Source organism: Sarcophilus harrisii, chromosome 4 (assembly GCF_902635505.1).
Source record: "Sarcophilus harrisii chromosome 4, mSarHar1.11, whole genome shotgun sequence".
Classification (NCBI taxonomy): domain Eukaryota; kingdom Metazoa; phylum Chordata; class Mammalia; order Dasyuromorphia; family Dasyuridae; genus Sarcophilus; species Sarcophilus harrisii.
This window is the reverse complement of record NC_045429.1, coordinates 462,924,933-462,944,671: the sequence shown is the minus strand read 5'-3', so window position 1 is coordinate 462,944,671 and position 19,739 is coordinate 462,924,933. Positions and strand designations below refer to the sequence as shown.

The following is a 19,739-nucleotide window of genomic DNA, read 5'->3' as shown; positions in this document are numbered from 1 at the left end:
TTCCTGGTAGGGCCCGTTTCCCTTGGCAGCGAGGCTGCTAGGGGCCTTCGGCACTGGCAGCTCGGCCAACCCTCAGGGGAATGCCCTGAGCCTCTGCCAGGCTGCTACAAAGGAGAGATTCTTATATTCTGAGGCTGATGCTGGAGGCTCCCTGCCCCAGTGTTGCCATGCTGACCCAGAGAGCCTGGAAATTAGATCAGATGCATTAATCCAAGGAGAGACTGTGCTGACACCAGATCGAGTTAAGTGACATACGCAATTAGAACTGGATGTAAACTAAAGTTTTTCAAAAGTATAATGTTAACTTTTTAAAATCTCAAGCTTTCTAGGACTGGATGTTCCTTGGGGGGCCTGGTTTGGTGCGTAGCCCAGGCTGGCTTGGGAGATGGGGAGGGGAGGCACCTTGTGGTCCTACAGTTAGGTTTTAAGAGGAGGGAAACGCTTTTCCTTCAAAAGCAGACTAATTTGCATCATGGGGAGGTGGGATTTTCTTTTTTCACTTCCTTTGTGGAACTAAATAATATGCACTATATGCTTGGGATAATTTGTCTAGTGATTTTTCTGTGTGCACGCCATATATGTGGTGCTTTGGATTTGTATTTGGACTATTTTAGGACTAACTAATCACACCCAGAAAGCTCATAAAACTCAAGAGCAGAATGCCTTCTCCAACAGACTGACTTCCTGCTGACACCCCCTGTTCCAACACTGTCTCCTCTGAGCTGTGAATGAAGGCTCACGGTCGCACTTGCCCACATCCTGGCTCATGGTCTGTCAGGAGATCACTTTTAAACCTAGAAGAAAATCCTGAAGTTGAACCTGAGATTTCCCTCAATGTTTCTCTTTTAGGGGACATCACGCAGAAAGGCTACGAGAAGAAGAGGGCAAAGCTGCTGGCGCGCTACATCCCACTCATCCAAGGTGAGAGCCTGCCTTGTCTCGGCCTTCCCGGGAGTTTGGGCATAGGCTTTGTCCCATCTGGTCTGACGAAGAGGGGCAGTGGGAACCTGCCAACCCAGGCGCCGGTGTTTGCGCATCCCGTTTCAGACCTTAGGGGAACTTGGGCAAACATGGGGGCTGATCGCTTAGTCTTAGAATCAATTACAGCAACTGAGGTCACATTTTAACCGGCTATTAGAAAGTAAAGAAATCCCTCTGCAGTTTTGTTTTTAGTATTCTGCCTTGTAACAAACAATTATAGTCAACTGAGTGAACACGTCTCCCCTCACGCTTAAGCGTCACTGTGCTCCTGTAGCCCACCATACTTCTCTGTCACGAGGCAGGAGACCCATTACACCCTTGTCAGCTAAAATCAGATTGATCACCGCAATAATCAGAGTACTTTTTCCTTTATCAAAATCTAGCTGTATTTAGAGCATTATAATGAAAAGTTTACTACCAAGTGAACCTTGTGCCTCTATTATTATACAGCCTTATGGAACTCTCTGAGAAAGACAATACATAAACAAAGATCGACTGACTCTTGTCCTAACTAATTAGATGTTGTGGTGACTCTAGGATATCTTTTTTGTTCTTCAGTCATGTCCAATCTTTGTGAACTCTTTTTGAGGTTTTCTTGGCAAAATACTGGAATGGTTTGCCATTTCTTTCTCCAGTTAGTTTTACAGGTGAGGAAATTAAGGCAAACAGGGTTAAGTGACTTACCTAGTCACATGTCTAGTTGGTGTCAGAGGCTAGATTTGAAATGTAGTCGTGCTGACTCTGGGTCTACCACAACCTTTTTTCTTTTAACTTTTATTTCTTGCTTTTGGAAATATACTTGAGGAATCTAATCTGGTATTTCTTTAAGGAACTTAGTGGGTGCCAGGCCATCTTTGTGACTGCATATTCTTCTCATGTAACTGGATTGTTCTGGACCAGGAGAGTTAGAACTTTTGACTCTGTCTTTTTTGTGTGTGTGTGATTTCCTCTTCAAAGCCGGGAGGAAAACCTAATTATTTGAGGGTTTCCATTTCCATGGGCTCTTACCATGTTCCATTCCCAGTATTCAGTACTGGCTGTGTGTTTCCACGTGAAGAATGTAAATGCCTTCATAAGTAGATCTCCAAAGGACACTGCTTGTTGTGGGGATGCAGTGGGAAGCTGACTGCTCTTGAGGATTGCCCAGTGACACATGCCCTACAGGACACGCTTCACAGAAGAAATAAAAAGAATATCCAGAAGCTACCTTATCCAGTTGTGTGGCTGAGAACATGAAAGAAATAGAGGAAGACCTTCAGAAATATAGCATATCCCAGCTGTCTGAAGGCCAGGCAGAGAGCTTAAGTGATGCAATCTCAAAAAAGGAAATGGATCTAGCTGCACAGGAACTCCCACAGAAAAAACAAATTCCTGGTCCTGGTAGACTCAGAGGAGAATTCTTTCAAACTCATAGAGGATAGTTGGTACCCAGACTTCACAAAGTGTCCTTAGACCTTGAAAAAAACAAACCAAAATCCTTTTTTGAGACGATATATATTTCTAGTATCTAAACCAGAGAATAACCATTGACCCAAAAGTTTTAAACAAAATCCCGTCAGACTGCAACAATTTATCCAAGAAATCATTCATTATGACCAAGTTTATTTTGGGGCAAAATAATTGCAAAATAATTTTTAAAATTAAAAACACTCCCCAAAATTTTTTAAAATGTTAAAAAATCCCAAAAACAATTTCCCAAAAGTTTATCATTTTCAAAATAAATCAAGGAAAAGTCCTGTTTTACTTTTGGGCCCAGCGGGCAAAAGCCCCAAAAAATGTCCCCCCAGTAAAGGGTTTTCTTAACCTTTTTAAATTTAAAAATTGGTTGCCCCTAAATTTGAAGGAATGGCGATGCTTTTTCCAAACCCCTTTACCCGGGAACCCCTTGTTTTCTTTGTTGAAACCAAAGGGATAAAATTGTTTCTACGAATGGGGGAAAAATCAATCCCTTAAGCTTTTTAAATTTTGGGGGGCCCCCATACTTCCTTCCATAAACAGGGTTTTTGTGCCCAAAGGGCTAACCCAAGCCCCAAAATTTCCTTTTTAAACCCCCCCCTTTTTCCTTAAATCTTTTCCCGTGGGGGAACCCAATTTATTTTTTTTTTTTGGGTCTTTTTTTAAACGGGTTTTTAAAAGGTTTAAATAAAAAGGGGATAAAAAAACATTCCGGGTTTTTTTTGTTGGCCCCTTCAGGAAAAATGTTTTGCCCAAACCGAAACCCCCCTTTCCCTTTTGCCCCGGTTAACTAGGGGTTTTCCCCACACAGGGGTCATTGCCCGGGTTGGGCTTTTAAAAGGGGGAACTTCTTTTACTGGGGTGCGGGAAATGGGCGTAATTTAAGGGATCATACTTCCCTTGGGGTTCCTTTAAAATAGAAAGGTAAAGGGGGGGAAAAGGTTGCAAATTTTTCCTGTTTTCCCCGCCTTTAAAAACGATTTAACCCTGCCCCTTGGATGGGTCCCTTTTCGTCCCCTTCCCCTTCTCCCGTGTTATTTGGTCGGGGTCCCTAAAGGTTGAAATTTTTTCCAGGGACCAATTTCCCTCTTTCCCAAAACTTTACCGATAAATCCCACCCGGAAACAGGGTAGGTGGGATTCCACATATTCAAGGGCCCTGGGGGGAAAAACCCTTTTCCCATACACCTCGATTTGGGGGAAAAAAATGTACCAAATTTCCCAATTGGGGTTACGGGGGAAATTGTTTTCCAATCCCTTTTCCCTTTTTTGTTGTTATAGGGAAAATTTATTTATTTAGGGGTTTTTTTGCTTGTGGTTTTAAAAATTTTTTTTAAACCATTAATTTATTTTAAATTTTAATTTTAAATATATTTTTTATTTTTTGGTTGTTTTTACACCTACAAACCTAAAAAAATTTTAATAATAATTGAAAATTCCTCCCTCCCCCAAAACCCCTCAACTTGGGGGGGGCTTCCTTCTTCCCTCTCCAGGGGGAAAACTTCCTACCCCCATCTTGCCACCCCACCGCCTCCCCCACCCTTCCTGGGACGGGCCCCCATCCTCCCTAAACCCGACCACGGGACCACCCCACCCGCCCTTTGTCCCAAACTCCCACAAACCCCTCCACAATTAAAATACAAGGGAAAACCCATCCTCAAAGCCTCCTCTCACTCCCAAAACCCCCTCCAGGCCCCCCCTTTGACCCCTTGGGGCATGGGGTAAAAATTAAATACCTGTCCCAACCCACCGTCCCACATTCAATATTAACAATTTTCACGTTGGGGGTGGGTGTTCTTACATATCTCTAGCAAAGCGTGGGGGGGGCACTGCACAACCCTGCCCGATCCCGCTCGTGCGGCGTGTCCGAGCCTCGGGCCCTTTGGAGGGGCACCGTGGCATGGTGGGCGGGCCCTGGAGGCCCCGGGCTGAGCTCCCTCGGGCCCTTCTCCTCTGCCTGGGGGCCTGGGCCCCTCAGAGGGTGCTTGGGAACGATGGGGGGGGGTGGCCCTTGCTGGCCCCCCGGCTCTTGGAGTGAGGAGGAGATTTGGGATTGGATTCACCTTGGAAGGAGAAAGCTCCTTCAGGATTTACTTTTAAACTCGTGTTCCAGGGAACAAGGGGAGTGTGAGGAGCTGGCAGGGGCTGGGACACAGATCCAGTGGCTCAGAGTGGGGAGACTCTGGCGGCCGCCTGGCATGCCCGCTCTGCCCGGCTGTCCCGTGGGCAGCAAAGGAGGGGCTCTGGGTCCACGGGTCACTTGTCAGGTTTGTCCAGCTTCTCATCCGGCCCGTGGGTGAGGGGCCTCCACGGGCGCTATTGGGGAGAGTCACCCACCGGTGCCCTTGTAAGTTGGGCACTTTGCAGGGTCCTCGGCCCCTCTGCTTCCTGTGGCGGTTGGAGCTCCAGGCCTCCATTCTGAACGGTTTGGGGCCGAGGGTAGCCCAGATGGCCGAGGTCTGCAGCCGGCTTCTGGCTTGCGCCACTTTGATTCAATCTTGGTGGACTGCCCGCCCCCGTTTTGCAGACCGCCGGCCACCCGACAGTGGCCGATGGCACGGGACGGCCCCTGCCCAAGTGCCAGGCCTGGAGCCCTCAAGCGCTTCCGATCCGCTCAGGGTGGGGCCCTTGGAAACTGGGTAGGGATTGCCCCCCGGGCGCTTCAGGCTGAACCCTGACAAAAAGGGGCGGTTTTTGAATGGGGAGATGGGGAAAGGCCCACTAGTTCGCCATCGGGTGATTGTTGGGGCGCTGCGGAAACCGGCCCCTAAGGGGCCCCGACCCCCTTCGTTATTCCATCCAAACACCCCTCGGCCTCAGAAGATGAGGGCTCGCTCCGGCGGCAAGGGCGACTCGCTTCCGCTCCGTTCCAGAGCCATTCCAACGTAGAGCCCTGGCTCCATCGGGTCATTCAGGGCTCCTCCACCTCATCCTCCGCATCTTCCACTTCATCCCACCCGGGAGGGAAACCTGCTGCCGCTTCCAATACGGCTCCCGCCGCCGCCGCCGCCGCCGCCACAGTGCTTGCAGATCTCATGGCCCACGCTCAGCTAGGTCAGTACAATAACCGCCTCTGGACACCCATTGCACCGGGCATCCCTGGGAGCTAGTGCTCCCCCAGGCGGGCAGCGCCCCTCGTGTCAGGGACCCCCCAAAGGCGGAGTCCATTGTTTCAGGGCCCCCCAAAGGCAGCGTCTATTGTTTCAGGGCCCCCCAAAGGCACATTGTGTCAGGGCCCCCCAAAGGCAGCATCTATTGTTTCAGGGCCCCCCAGGTGGGCAGAGCCCACTGTTTCAGGCCTCCCCAGAGTCTATATTCCAGGGCCCCCCAAAGGCAGGAAGAGCCCATCGTTTCAGGGCCCCCCCAGATGGGCAGAGCCCACTGTTTCAGGCCCCCCAGAGTCCATATTCCAGGGCCCCCCAAAGGCAGGCAGAGCCCCTTGTTTCAGGGCCCCCCAAAGGCAGCATCTATTGTTTCAGGGCCCCCCAAAGGCAGATTGTGTCAGGGCCCCCCAAAGGCAGGAAGAGCCCATCGTTTCAGGGCCCCCCCAGATGGGCAGAGCCCAGTGTTTCAGGCCCCCCGGGGTCCATATTCCAGGGCCTCCCAAAGGCAGGCAGAGCCCCTTGTTTCAGGGCCCCCCAAAGGCAGGCAGAGCCCATCGTTTCAGGGCCCCCCCAGATGGGCAGAGCCCACTGTTTCAGGCCCCCTAGAGTCCATATTCCAGGGCCCCCCATAAGCAGGCAGAGCCCATATCTTGGGGTCCCATTCGCCCAAAGCCGTCCTCGGCAAGGGCAGAGGCGCTGTGTCCAGTGCTGCCCTGGCAGTCAGGAGCCCGGGCATTCGGCAGCAGAAGTCTGCAGCTGGCTCTTCCCTGGCACATTGCTGAGACCTTGGCCTTTGGGACCGGATCCCAGCTGAGTGTGACGTCACGGTGCCCGTGGCAGAGGCAGGTGTCCCCTCTGGGGCTCCGTGAATGCCCCCCTTGTAGCTCGATGGGCTCTAAGCCGAGGCCATACCCTCTCGCTCTGCTCTTGGAGGATGAAGGCCGGGCGCGGCCCCAGGGGCAGCTGCCGGGGCCTTTCCGCAGGGCAGCCTGTCCTCGTCTCAGGGGTGAGGTTAGAGAAGCTCCGAAGGGCGGCTGCTCAGGAGCACCCAGCCCGTGCCCCTTTCCCGGTGCCCGCCCGTGGGGGCGCAGCTGCGGCCTGTGTCTGGGTGTCCCCAGGCGGTCATTGCATCCCCTGTGCTGTTTCATGTCCATTGTCATCCTGCTCATGGCGCTCCCGCTCCCCCCTCCCCCCGCACGCTCCGCGGCTCTGGCTTCTCTCGGTGCTTGGGTGGGACTGCGTCCGGCCGCCCGCGCGCCCTGGGCTGTTCCGCCGGTGCCTGGCGCCGACTTCGTCTGACGCTGCTCCCGCTGGCGCTCGGGTCCGGGGGGGCCCCACGAGTGCTCCGAGGAACTGGGGTCTTTCCTTGGAAGCTCGGACTTCACACGCTCTTGGGGCCTTCGAGCCGGCGAAGCCAGGCCCTTCTCTCAGTGGGGCCGAGGAGAGACGGGCTGTTTGCCCCTGGCAAGAAGCGGGGAGGAAGCTGGGAGAGGCTGGAGCCTGGGAGACCCCCCTGCCGGGGCCTGGGACCCGAGGCGCCCACTTCTAGGTCTTGGCTTAATGGGAAATCGGCGCAGTCTCAGTGACTGTGGAGCGGGCGCTGCTCCCCGTTTGGGGGGGTTAGCCAAGGGAGGTGGGGGGGGCTGTGCTGTCCATCCGTGGCTTTCCTGGCCCAGGCTTTGAGGAATGCGTTCCGTTCCGGAGGGAGCCCTTCTGCTGCCAGGACGCTCCCCCCCCCCCCCAGGTTGCTCTTTGTCGGGTGCCCGTCCTTCGCTTCCCTCGGAAGCAGCTCAGCCGGTGCCAGGGAACGTTGCCGCAGCCCCGGGTGGCTCCTTCTCGGCTGGGCCTGGTCTGTGGCCTCTGTCCCTCCTTCTAAGAGCCCTGGGGCCGGACGCCCGCCTGGGCTGGGCTTATCTTTGTGCTTCTGGAGCGCCCCAGTCGGGGGTGCGGCCTCTCCTGGCACCGCCCGGAACTGCAAGGTTCCCCCATCAGCCTGAGCCTCTCTGGCTCGGACTGAGGCATGCTGGGACTTGGCGGTGGAAGGAGGCTGGCGGGCCTGGAGCCGTGAAAGGGAAGCTTTTGGGCCGGCCCTTGGCCCCCGGGGCTCCCAGGTGGCTTCTCCCTCCTGGCCCAGGGGGCGTTCCCTGAGGGGAGGGAGCCGCGAGCCCCCTTCTCCTGCTGCTGTAGTGATCATTGCCCTTCGGTCCTGTGGATCCTCAGATTTAAAATGCAGGTCATCGGTGTTCGGTCCGTGGCAATTATTAGGCCCCGCTGGGCTCAGAGGCCTCTCCTAGCGCTGGTGGTCACGGGGGGGAAGCCCTTGTGTGGAGCGAGGCACGGTCACTGGCGAAGGGGGCAGCCCGGGAAGGCTTCCTGGGGAGGGGCTGGGGGCCGTGGGAACTTCCGGGGGGACACAGCCTGGCACGAGGGGCTTGCCGGGGGCCCAGCCAGCACCAGAGAGGGGGCTCCAGAGGCAGCACAAGCTGGCCTGAGGAAGTGGCGACTGGGCGGGCATCTGCTTCGGCCGCTCTTGTCCCTGACCTGAGCAGACATCAGACCTTCCGGCACCTTCTCCACCCTGGGGCAGCCTCCCCGAGGCTGCTGGGCTCCCCGAGCGGAGATAGTGGGGACAGGGCAGGAGGCGAGAGACGAAGGGTCCCAAAGCGGGACTGGTCACCGGGAGCTGGGAGGCCTCCCCGGGCCCTGAGCCCGACACCCGCTTGTCCGAGGCCGCCTCTGGGGAGGAAGGGCCGGGGCTCCTGAGGGAGAAGGCGCCTCCCCAGCTCGGCCGCAGGGCGTGGCTTTTCAGTCAGTCTCTTGGCCCCACTGGCCGCCCCAGAACCCGCGGGGCTCGGTCTGCGCGGCCGCCCTGGGAGGGCACGGGGGAGGAAGCCCTCCCGGGGTCTGTGGCCTCTGGCTCCCGGGTCTTCCTGCTTTGTGGCACAAGCTGCAGCCCCAGCCCCGCGCCTTTCGATCTCCAGAGTGACTGGGAGCGAGCTCCGGCGGCCTGAGGGCCAGTGGTCGGGGTCCCCAGCCCGGGGCTGCAGGGGGCTGAGCTTGGGGGCCCGGGGCTGTCTGTGTGGCTCCGCTGCTCAGCTCAGTGTCAGCCGCGCCCTTCGGGTTCTGCTCCAGGCAGATGCCGTGGCGACAGTGGAACCCCCGGGCCGAGGCAGGGGGCCCGGACCCCCCGAACCCCAACTCGTTGAGGCTCCACCAGCCCCTGCTGTCGTCCGTGGCCCCTCGTCCCGGCTCCCGGTGCTCGGCAGGACCCGCGGTGGCTTCTCTGCTTGCCTGCTGGATTCTGAGCCAGCTGCCCCCCCGGACAGCGGGTGCCTCGGGCACCCCTCACCCGGGAAGCGGGCCTGGCCTTTGCCACGCGCCTTGGAAGGGTGCATCCCCCGCTTTCGCCCCCAGATAACCATCCCCCCCCACGTGGGACCACCGCCTTAGGGCAGCACTCCCCCAGGCCCCAGGTGGCCCCAGAGGGATCCCCGAGGCTCAGCAGCATTTTGAAACACAAGGCAAGTGGGGGCAGGGGGGGGGGAGGAGCGCGGGGTTGGGGAGGAGCCTCAGGGGGGCAGGTGCTCATCCTTGTGGCCGTGTCTGGGGGGCCTGCCCTCTGGGACGACCCAACGGGCGCCTGCCAAGGATCACAGAGGGCCCTCATGGAGGGGGACCCTGGGCCAGCCACGGGTGCATAGCAGGCAGAGGTCCAGGGCCCGGCCTTCCAGCCGCCACCGCCTGTGCCAGGCCCCACGGGCCTGGTGAGGCGCCCCAGCCCCGGCAGGGGTGGAGACCGGAGCCCCTTGGGCAAACTGCCCTGAGCGTTTTTGGCCCGTAGGGGGGCCAGACATGGGGATCCCCTGGGGCCGGTCCCGTTTTCCTTGGCGGGGACGGAGCCCAGGGAGGGGCAGGGTGGACGGCGCCCCTGTGGGCAGCGCCTCTGTAGCCCCACCCCTCGGCGCCCCCTTGCCCACAGGTGTGCCCGTCAGCAGCAGGGTCTCCTCCAAGATCCAGCAGCTCCTGAACACCCTGAAGAGGCCCAAGCGGCCCCCCCTGAAGGAGTTCTTTGTGGACGACTTTGAGGAGCTCCTGGAAGGTGAGAGCGCCCGGGGAGGGGGAGGGGGGCTGTGGCATGGGCGTGCCATGGCCCAGGCCTCTCCGGGAGCGGCCTCGCAGCCAGGGGCAGGGCTTGCAGGCCAGGCCCCCTGGTCTCCTCTGTGCTTGGGGGGGACCTTCTCTCGGACCCAGACCGCTGGTACCCCCCAGGCCAAGGTTTGCCCCTGGGCAGCTCCTCCCCTTTGTGTGGGCACCCCTTGGGGCCCCCGGGTTGGGGGCCCCTTGGGGAATGGGGTGGGTGCCAGGCACCAGGTCCGAGGACCTTAGGGGGGACGGCGGAGGGAGGGAGCCCGGGGGGGCCAAGTACCACCGGACCCCCAACCACCGGGCCCGAGGGCCCCGGCCGGTCCAGGGGAGCCCCCTTCCAGCCGGCCTCCGTCCCTCCTGGCGGCCCTGCAGCGCTGGGGCACCACGCAGCTCAAGGCCCCTTCCACGTTTTGAACGACGAAAGCCGCTTACACCCTGACCTAGGGAGCTCGAGCGTGGTCGCTTTCCCGGTGTGGCCCCTCCTCCTTGGTTTTGAGGGGCAGGGGTCCTTATGTTGGGGTAGAGGCTGGGGGAGCTGCAGTTTTGGGAGCCGTCCCAAAACTGTCCTTTCTGAGGTGGAAGGCATTCTTCCAGGGCCGGCCCATGCCCTTCCTCCTAAGCCCTTTCTTTGGGCAGCTTCCAGCGGGAAGGCCTGGGGTGAGCGGCCGGGGAGAGGCGCCTCTGCCCCCCCAAGTCCCGGGCCAGTCCTCGGCCTCCCTGGCACCCCCTTTGGCCCAGCCTGGCGGCTCCTCCCCCTTGACCTTGGTCACGCATGCTTTGTTTTCCTTGTGACTTTAGGCAAACTTTGGAGCCGAAGCGTGAAGCTGTCGTACACCCTCCTCAACAAGCTCACCAGCAAGAACGAGCCCCTGCTGAAACCTGGAGACCGGGTGCGGCCCTGGGGGGTCTGTGGGCCAGGGCGCGGCGCCGTCCCAGAGAGAGATGGAGAGGGGGCGGGGAGAGAGACAGAGAGAGAGAGACAGAGACAGAGAGAGAAAGAGAGACAGAGAGAGAGAGACAGAGATAGATACAGAGAGAGAGAGACAGAGACAGAGACACAGAGAGAGACAGAGAGACAGGGAGAGACAGAGACACAGAGAGAGACAGAGACAGAAACAGAGACAGACAGAGAGAGATACAGAGATGGAGAAAGAGAGAGAAATAGAGAGACAGAGAAAGACAGAGAGAGATACAGAAACAGAGAGAGAGAGAGAGACATAGAGAGAGACAGAAACAGACAGAGACACAGAGAGAGATACAGAGACAGAGAGAGAGAGAGAGACAGAGTGAGAGAGAGAGAGAATGTGTCTATGGGAGGAGTGGGGAGAGCCATTGGGGAGTCACTATTGCCGAGGGGGGCAGTGTCACTGTCCAGGGAGGGAGAGGGTCCCAGGGCTATGACTGAGGCAGACAACCTTTCAGCCCAAGGCCAGCTGTGGGAATCCAGGGAAGGCGCGATGGCTGCCGCCCCTCCCTCCTCTCCCTGGCCTGCAGAAGCCCTTAGTGTGCACCGAAGGGCCGGCGGCTGGTGCTGACCCTGCCTCCATCGGGGGACTCTGGCTCGCAGGGGTGGAGCACTCGTGGGGGGGCGTGGAGTGCTCCCAGTCCGGGTCTGTACTTGGTTCAGCCCCGGGTCGCCTCGACGTGCCGGGCAGTGCTGCCGGCCGGGGATCATCACAGCAGCTTAGACCCTTACCAGCCCCGGCAGAGGGAAGTCCAGGTTGCCCCACAAGGAGGCGTCCCCCGGGGGGCCGCTGTCCATCAGGGCCCTGGGGCTGGCTCCCCCGCGAGTCTGTGGTCTGCCCTCAGCTGAGCCGGCCGTGCTCTGCAGGCCCCCCCCCCGGGTGAGCTGGTGCCTGCCACGACCCCCACAGATTGAGCTGGGACGTCCTCGCAGTCAGCGGCTCTCTGCAGTCCGGTTCTGTCCGGTTCTGTCCGGTTTTGTTCTCCTTTGAAAACCATTCGCCGTTTTCACCTCCCCGCCCTGCCCTCCGTCGCAGGTGGCGCTCGTCTTCCCGAACAGCGACCCCGTGATGTTCATGGTGGCGTTCTACGGGTGCCTCCTGGCAGAACTCATCCCTGTGCCGATAGAAGTGCCGTTAACGAGGAAGGTAAGCCGTGCCCCTGAGCCCCTCCTTGGGGCCCCTTGCTCCGGCCGTTGGTCCTCCCCGCCTCGGGGGGGCCGTGAGAGCTTGGTCCTGCTCCTCCCTCCCTCTCCCGCGGCCACGGTCTCCCGCCCCCTCGGCTGGTCATGTCTGCTCTGGTGGCACCTGCCCGGCCCCTCTGGTCTGGCCCTCCCCAAGGAGGGAGCCCGGGTGCCCCTGCAGAGTGGCCGACAGCCTTCCTGGAGGGGGGGGAGGGCCTGGCCGGGGGGGGGGGCTGTCACATCCTTGGCCCGAGAGTCCCCTGTGGGGCTGGGCCTCTCCTGCGGCCTGGCTCGGGATCGGGAGAACTGGGCGCTGGGGGGCGTCCGACTGCCCGCTCCCCCTGGTCTGGCTTCATGAGGCGGAATCTGAGAAGGGCCAGAAGCTGTGTGTGCCCTCTGACCCCACAATCCCACTGCCAGGCCTGGAGCCCAAAGCCATCCCTAAGCATTGATTAAGCACCTGCTGTATGCCAGGCCCTGGGCTGTGTTGGGGACACAAAAACAGGCAGAGAAGCCTCGGCCCTCAAGGAGCTCCCCCTGGGGGGGGGGGGTGCAGCGGGGGACAAGGTCACAAATGTGTGCCAGCTCCTGCAGGCCGAGCTAACGGGGACGGCTTCCTGGGGGCCGTTGGGTCAGGCGTGCCCAGGGTCAGGAAGCGGGGGCTGGGGGGGCATAAAGAAGGTGGAGCAGAGGCTGTTCTCTGATTCTGGAGGGCAGCTGAGGGGGCTGGGAGGCAGAGGCCGGGCGGAGGCCGGGGGACAGCTGAGGAAACTGGGGGCCGAGCAGAGGCCGGGAGGCAGAGGCTGGGGGGCAGAGGCTGGGGGGCGGAGGCCGGGAAGAAACATCCCCAGGCCTGGCCCACTGAGCTGGGGATGCTCCTGGACATCCATCTGCCACGTGGGAAGGGCAGCTGGGGGTCGGTGCTGAGCCTGGGGTGGCACAGGGGTAGTCGTGGAATCCACGGGAGCCCAGGAGGTGCCCCTAGGAGGCAGCCCGGGGGTCAGAGGGCGTGACCTGGAAAAGGAGCCGTCAGAGAGGGAGCAGAAGTGAGAGATTGTGACCCAAAACCCCAGAAAAGGGGGGCTCGCAGTGTCCCAGGGAGAAGGGAGCCCCGGGCCCCAAGGTGGGACCTATAGTCCAGGGCTCAGCTTCTGGGGCAGTGCCTGGAAACCCAGGCTCGCTGTCCCGCTCTGGACTGTGGGGACGTGCTCTGCCTCCCCTGGGCATGTGCCGCCCCAAGACTTGGCCATCCTGGTTTGATCCCAGGACCTCCCCCCCACCCTGGTCTCTTTTGCTCTCACTCTCCTTTCAGGGCTCAGGGGGTCAGGGTGCAGGACAAAGCCCCGGGTACCGTGGGGCCACAGGCACTTGCTTGAAGGAGGCCAGTGAGGGGCCCGGGTGCGGGCGTGTCCAGAGGAACTGAGGGAGCCACAGGCACGGAGGGGCCCGAGGGCCGCAGCCTGCCTGGGAGGGCCCAGAGGAGCCCTAACTCAGAGGCTCGTGCCTCCAGAGGGACTGGGGGGACCGCAGGGGCGACGGTGCTGCCACGGACAGTTCTTCCTCCTGGCGACTCTGGACATGGTCAGGGTCCGGTGGTCCTCCCCTCCCTCCTCTGGGGTGCGGTCTCCCACCCTACAGATGCTGACCTGGCTCCCGGTCTCTCCCTTCGGATCCTTTTTTTTCTGTTTTTCTGAGGGGACCTGGATTGTCTCTTGTTATCTGGAGGGTTCTCTGAGCTCCTCCCCATATAAGGAAGCTAAGAGCACCGGGACAGTGTGGGGCCGGTCCCCCCGACGTCTGTCCACCCGGTTGGCAGCTTCAAGCTGACCGAAGCCTGTGTTTCAGGACGCCGGGAGCCAACAGATCGGCTTCCTCCTGGGCAGCTGTGGCGTGACGCTGGCCCTGACCACGGACGCCGTCGAAGGGGTGCCGGCCCCACAGGAGAAGGGCCCCGGGGGCCGCTGTTTGGAGGCCTTTGGGGGGTCCTGGGGCACCACGGGTCTTTCCCACTGTTTCCCATCATCCCCTTTGCTTCCTTCTGGCCTCCTGCCTGGTTCGTGGACACGGAAGAGGCAAAACCCCAAGGACTGGCAGTCGGCGGGAGGGGTGCCAGACGCCTCTTGGGGGAGGGACCCTCCCTCCCTGGGAGGCAATGGTGGTGCCCGTAGCCCAAGGGAGGGGCCTCGGACCTTGGGCATCTCCTTCCTTAGATTTAGCCCGGCGGGCACCCGCGCCCCTCTGTAAGACATCCCCGGGATTGCCCCAGGGCACACGGGCGGGCCCCTGGTTCCGGGGCCCCGGGCCCGGCTCATCGGGTACCGGCCTCTTCCCCAGCCCCGGGCCTGGCTCACGGCACGTTTCCTTCCTTCCCAGTACAAGACGAGCAAGGAAGGCAGCGCGGTGGGGATCACCGTGTCTCACGCCTCTGCCCTGGCCCAGTGCCACGCCTTGAGCCAAGCCTGCGGCTACTCCGAGGGTGAGTCTGCGCGTGGGGGCGTCGTGGGGGGCGGCAGCAGGCAGGGTCCCGGCTCTGGGGATGGTCTTGGCCGCTTCACGCCCGCTGTCCCGGTCCTTGGCCCAGCACAGCCCGGAGCTGCAGCTTAGGGTTGTTGGAGCCACTCCCAGTAGGGCCTGCGTGGGCAGCGAGAGGCGCTGGATGGGGGGCGGGGTGTCGGGCTTCCGCAGCGCCGCCCAGCGGGTGCTGATCAGCCAACCCCAGGTCTGGGGCCCTTGAGTTGGGGGGAAACCCCTGGCTGACCACCCCTTCAGACCGGCCCCGGCGGTGCCCCCGGAAGGGCGGCCCGCTGGGGCAGCTTTAACGCGCCTTGTTGCCAGCCGGACGCACCAATGCTGGACTTCAAAGGGACGCCGCCGGGCAGGAGGTGACGGTGAGGTTGCCCGGGATGGGCCCCGCAGCCGGGGCTGTGAGGAGGCGCTGGGGGCCTCGACGAAGGACTTCCCCTGTGGGGAAAGGCCGGCTTTCACTTTTCCCCGCTGGGGACCCGGGGGTCCTATGAAACCTTGGGCCGGTTTTCGAGCGCGAACCGGATGACGAATACATTCCCTATGTTTCTCATGAAAGTAACCCCTGTCGGGATCCAAAGGTGCCCTAAAGGTAATCACCTCCCCCGATTTGGTCTGGCCCTGGCTCGGGTTTCCCGGGCGGCATTTTCTGGAGTTCTACCCACGACGGGGAGTCCCCCACTTGTGTGCGGGAGGCCGCTGAGACCTTGTATTTGTCGGTCGGGCCTTGAGGCTGCCTGGAGGGAGAGCGTGTGCGTGTGGGCGCGTGTGTGTGTGTGTGAGAACACACGTGCTCCCACAGACCTTTGTGTGGTCCGTGTCTGCTGACCCTCTGTCCCGCCCCGCACAGCCCGGGTGGCGTTAGTCAAATCCCGAGACATGCACTGGTCCCTCCTGGCCCAGCGAGATCAGAGGGACGTCAGCCTGAGCTCCCTGCGGATGCTGATCGTGGCCGACGGAGCGAACCCGTGTAAGTGGAAGCCTGGGGTGCGAGAAGAGAGCGGCCACCGGCCCCCTCGCCACCGTGTCTTCGGGCTCCTCCCCTTGGCGGAGCGAGCTAAGGGGGAGGGGCCGAGGCAGCCTGTGATGGGGAGCGCAGGCCGTTTGCTGGTGGTCGGAAGCGTGGCGGCTTCTGGCCACTTCCCCCGGGCGGCCGCTCCACACTAAGTCTGTGGGAGAAGAGGCGGTTTTGTGTCTGGAGCGGCCAGTCAGGAACCACTTTAAAGGGCCTACTGTGCGTCAGGCCCCGAGTGCTGAGAGAGAAAGGAGGAAGGCGGCGGCACCCGTGGGGGAGACCGCGAGCCCACGTGCGCCCAATAAACCTGGAGACGGGGCCGGGTGACAAGGGCAGCAAAGGCCGCTGGCAGTCAGGGCGTTGGCCCCAGAGGCGAGATGGGCCTTTGTCAGCCTTGAAGCATCTGGAGCCTGAATTTCAAAGGGAGGGAAGGAGGGAAAGGCCGACGGGGCTTGGAGTTGGGGGGAGCCTGGGGGGGAGCCTCTCAGGGAGCTGGGCTGGGGGGTAGGAACCTTGGCTCCCTGATTGGGGAGCGATTGTGGGAACTAGAAAATGGGGCTCACTGATGCTGAGCCGGAACCCCCGTGGGTCAGGGCGCCCCCAGCGATCGGTAGTTGCTGGGGGGAGAGTGAGGATCGAGGGCGGAAGCTTGGCCACCTGCCCCAACCAGGAAGCGGCAGCTCCAGGAGCCTTTCGCGGTGGAGAGTGAGCCGCGGGGTCCTTGGCCATCATTGGGTTGGAGGGAAGAAGGCTGGAGGGAAGCCCCGGTAGTCTGGGTGAGGGCGAAGGAGAGGAGGAAAGGAGCGATTTGGGAACCCCAGATTTAAAAAAAGAGATTTTTGCGTCTAATTGGGGAAAAGAAAATGGCTTTTAAAGAATTCTACATGACAGTTGCTGGGCTTTGAGCTTTGCCAATGTTGGTAACCAGAGATTCTGAGAAGTCCTTTGCGTCTCTGTAGCCAAAGAGCGAGTTGCAGCCAAGGAGGAGCCCCTTCACCTCCCCCCACCCCTCAGGCTTTATGGGAGAGACCTAGTGATGACCAAGTGCCTTTGAGCTGCCTTCCTGGGGAATACGGCCCCAGGGCTTGGATGTCCTGGACCCCGGGCAGTCAGCACTGCCCAAATCCCCGGCCTGGGGCCCTGCACAGGGGTCTCCATGGAAGTGGCCACCGGGGACCGGGTCCCCGCCTCCCAGAGCGTTGGTCTTCAGGAGGGGGGGGCCGGGTCACTCCCTTTCATCACTTTCTGTTTCGTCCTTTCTCCCCTTCAGGGTCGGTGTCGTCCTGTGATGCCTTCCTCAATGTCTTTCAGTCCAGAGGGTTGAGGCCTGAGGTCATCTGCCCCTGCGCCAGCTCCTCGGAGGCACTCACTGTCGCCATCCGCAGGTAACCTGGGGGCTCCTTGCAGGCGGAGGCCACGTCTGATCGCCTTATCCCCCGTAGTAACAGGTGCTGGGGGTGCAGGGGCCCAAGGGTGGGAAGGAGGATACGGGCCAGGAAAGGGTGGGGGCGGCGGGCCCAGGCCCCCGCTGGCCCCCTGCCGTGCGCTTCTCTTCCTCTGGTCACGTGGACCCCTCCCACCACCTGGGGTGCCAGCAGCAGGCACCGCGAGCAGCGAGCTTTAACGTGACTTGAAAAGTAAAAACAAGCAGAGCTTTAGCCCTTGGTGATCTGGAGGGATTTCGTGCCTTGAGACAAAAAGGAGGTGCCAGGGAGCCCAGGGCCTGCCCGGGGGGAGGGAGGGGGGGTCTCTGGGATGCTTGCTGGGAGGCGCACAGTCTGCCCTGCCCTGTTGCCCAGGCTGCTAGCTCTGGCTCAGGTGTCCCGTCCAGTCCCCGGGGAGGGCAGGGGGCTCAGCCAAAGCTCATCACTCTCGCCCAGACGGCCAGGACCCCCAGGGCTCTCCCTGTCAGTCACCCGTTGGCACGGGGACTCTTTGCCTTGGTCTGCAGCCGTGTCTCTTCCCTGACCTTCCCTGCGGGCTGTGCCCGTGGTTGCTGCCTCGCCCGAGGGAGGAGGGCTAAGCCAGTTCTAACAGGGTGCGAAGCCCACCCTGGGGTGCACCGGTGGAAGGGAGAGTAAGGAGGCCCCATTCCTCCTCCCCCCCCCCCCCAGTCACAGCTGTTGCCAGAATCGTCCGGCTGCCGCCCCCCGGGCCTTCCCCGGTTGGCAGGGCCTGGCCGCACATCGTGCTGGCAGGGATCTGGCGTCTTGCTGGGGCTGTCTGCGGGATGGGGTCACAGGGAGCTTGCCAGGTCCGGAGGCGGCAGCTCCCGCGTCCAGCTTGGCGTGTGGCCGCAGGCGAGTGTCTGGGCCTTCCTGAGTCCCCGTGTCTTCACGGCAGAGCGGGGGAAGGCGGGAGAGGAGGTCGGGGAGCCTTCGGCTGGAAGGGGCTCCAGGAGCTCCCGGGCTTAGTCTTGCGGCCCCTCTGGTTGGTCCAATTGCTATTCTTTATTTTGGATCCCCGCGGGTGTTTGCATCTATGCTACGGGACATGGAAGGGGCTCCAGTCGCTCCTTCTGCAGGCGGATCTTAATCAGCTGCTTTTCTGCCAAAGGATCCAGCGCTTCGTGCAGTGTGAGATTCTGCTGCCTGCCTGCTGGTCTGCGGCCCCCAGGCTGGGAGCGGGGCCCGGATGGAGCCCTCGGGGCTCATGCGCCGCCTTTACTCTTGCTTCCCAGGCCCCCTGATTCCGGCGGCCCCCCCCCGGGCAAAGCCGTGCTGTCCATGAACGGCCTCAGCCACGGCGTCATCCGAGTGGACACGGAAGAAAAGCTGTCCGTGCTGACTGTGCAGGACGTCGGCCAGGCGATGCCGGGAGGTGAGAAGGGGCGTTGGGGCGCCGGGCGAGGCTCCCGGTGGGGAGAAGTGCCGCCTTCTGGGGGCGCGGGAACCGCTGCTCGGAGCACGGCCTCTGTCCCATTTCCCAGTCCTGGCCATAGGAAGCAGTCGCTGTAGATGCCTGCGCACACACGGGCCACAGGTCAGAAATGTCAGAGAAACCGGGGGGGTCGCAAAGGACGGCGACGCAGCAGGCGCAGAGCTCTGGGAGCTGCGCTCTAAGCACTGCTGAATCCCAGATGAGAAATTTCCATGATTTACAGTTAACGTTGCCTTGTACAAGTAAACCCAAGAGTAGAAGGGACACAGAAAATGGGGGGGGGGGCTTTCATGGGCAGTCTCTCAGATGGGGTGGGATTGGGTGAGAGTGCTCTGGCCGGGTGGGGGAGGATGAGCCGGCGGAAGCCGGGGGCTCCGAGGGAAGCCGCTGTCACCGCCAGAGAGAATGTGTTCCCAAGCGGAGGCGCGGCCTTGTGTGGGCCCGCCCGGGGAGGCTGCCGGGCATCTGCACCTGATTGTGGCGTCCTCTGGGGTAACGGGGCTCGGGGCGCCCGCAGAGAGCCAGAGAAACCTGGGAGGAGGCAAACAAAAGCTGGGCAGCTCGAGAGTCGCGCGTGGCGTTCATCAGGCAGGTTTGCTTGAAACGGACGCACATCATGTGGGCTCCTCCCTGACGCTCGGGCTACGTGGGGACAGGGGAGCGTGCTGGGGGCTCAGAGGGGATCTGCAGAGAGTGTGGCCGCCCCCCGGCTGGCCCAGCTTCTCGCTCCCTCCTGGAAGATGCCCTTCCTGGCCTCCTTCTCGCCCCTGCCAGCTTCACCTCCCATGGGCTCTGGCCGACACTCCTGCGGCCTCCGCCCCAGGGAACGGTCCCCGGTGCTGCCGACGGGCTGACCGAGGGCACCCGCCACCCTCGCGTGGGGACCGAGTCCTCGTGGCTGATGGATGCCCATGGCTGCCGGAGGGCGACTTGGACTTTCCTTGTTCTTCAGCCAGCGTGTGTGTGGTGAAGGTGGAAGGTCCCCCTTATCTCTGCCGAACAGACGAAGTGGGAGAAGTGTGTGTGTGTTCGGGAGCCACTGGCGCCGCCTACTACGGCCTGGTCGGGATCACCAAGAACGTCTTTGAGGTATGGTGGGAGCCCCTGGCCCCTCGGGCCCCGCCCCGGAGCTCACAGCCTCTCCCGGGGTCTCTCTCACTCCCCCCGCCCCCATTTCCCCCAGGCCCGCTCCGAGCCTCTGTGGGCCGAGAGCCCCCCTGCTGCTGCCCGAACCCAGAGCCTTCCAGGCTCAGCTCCTCAAAGAAGCCCCCCCCCACCCCCGACGGGCATCCCGAGTCTGGGAGGAGATGAGTCCGGGTGCAGAGATTTCCTCTGTCTCGGTGTCTGCCGAGTGGGACGCGCTCCTGGGGCGAGCCCGGTGCTTCCTGTCAGGGCCAGAGACAGTGTCCGGGGAAGCTCGAGGGGCCCGGACGCTGTTTTATTTTGTGTTCAAACTCGGGAGATTTAGAGACAGAGTCGGGATTAGCGGC

At 61.2% G+C, this 19,739-nt stretch overlaps 1 protein-coding gene across 1 annotated transcript in view; it reads left to right on the top strand.

The window, feature by feature from the left end:
- Positions 1 to 19,739, top strand: part of DIP2A (disco interacting protein 2 homolog A) — a 61,117-nt gene that overhangs the window by 18,732 nt on the left and 22,646 nt on the right. Inside the window, 16 exon segments of the mRNA XM_031968779.1 lie at positions 850 to 1,124; positions 4,247 to 4,338; positions 4,549 to 4,697; positions 4,803 to 5,054; positions 5,208 to 5,489; positions 9,519 to 9,638; positions 9,963 to 10,121; positions 10,475 to 10,575; positions 11,686 to 11,796; positions 13,677 to 13,830; positions 14,098 to 14,426; positions 14,601 to 14,713; positions 15,185 to 15,324; positions 16,640 to 16,754; positions 18,050 to 18,189; positions 19,202 to 19,338. Coding sequence (XP_031824639.1) covers positions 850 to 1,124; positions 4,247 to 4,338; positions 4,549 to 4,697; positions 4,803 to 5,054; positions 5,208 to 5,489; positions 9,519 to 9,638; positions 9,963 to 10,121; positions 10,475 to 10,575; positions 11,686 to 11,796; positions 13,677 to 13,830; positions 14,098 to 14,426; positions 14,601 to 14,713; positions 15,185 to 15,324; positions 16,640 to 16,754; positions 18,050 to 18,189; positions 19,202 to 19,338 — 2,669 coding nt within the window.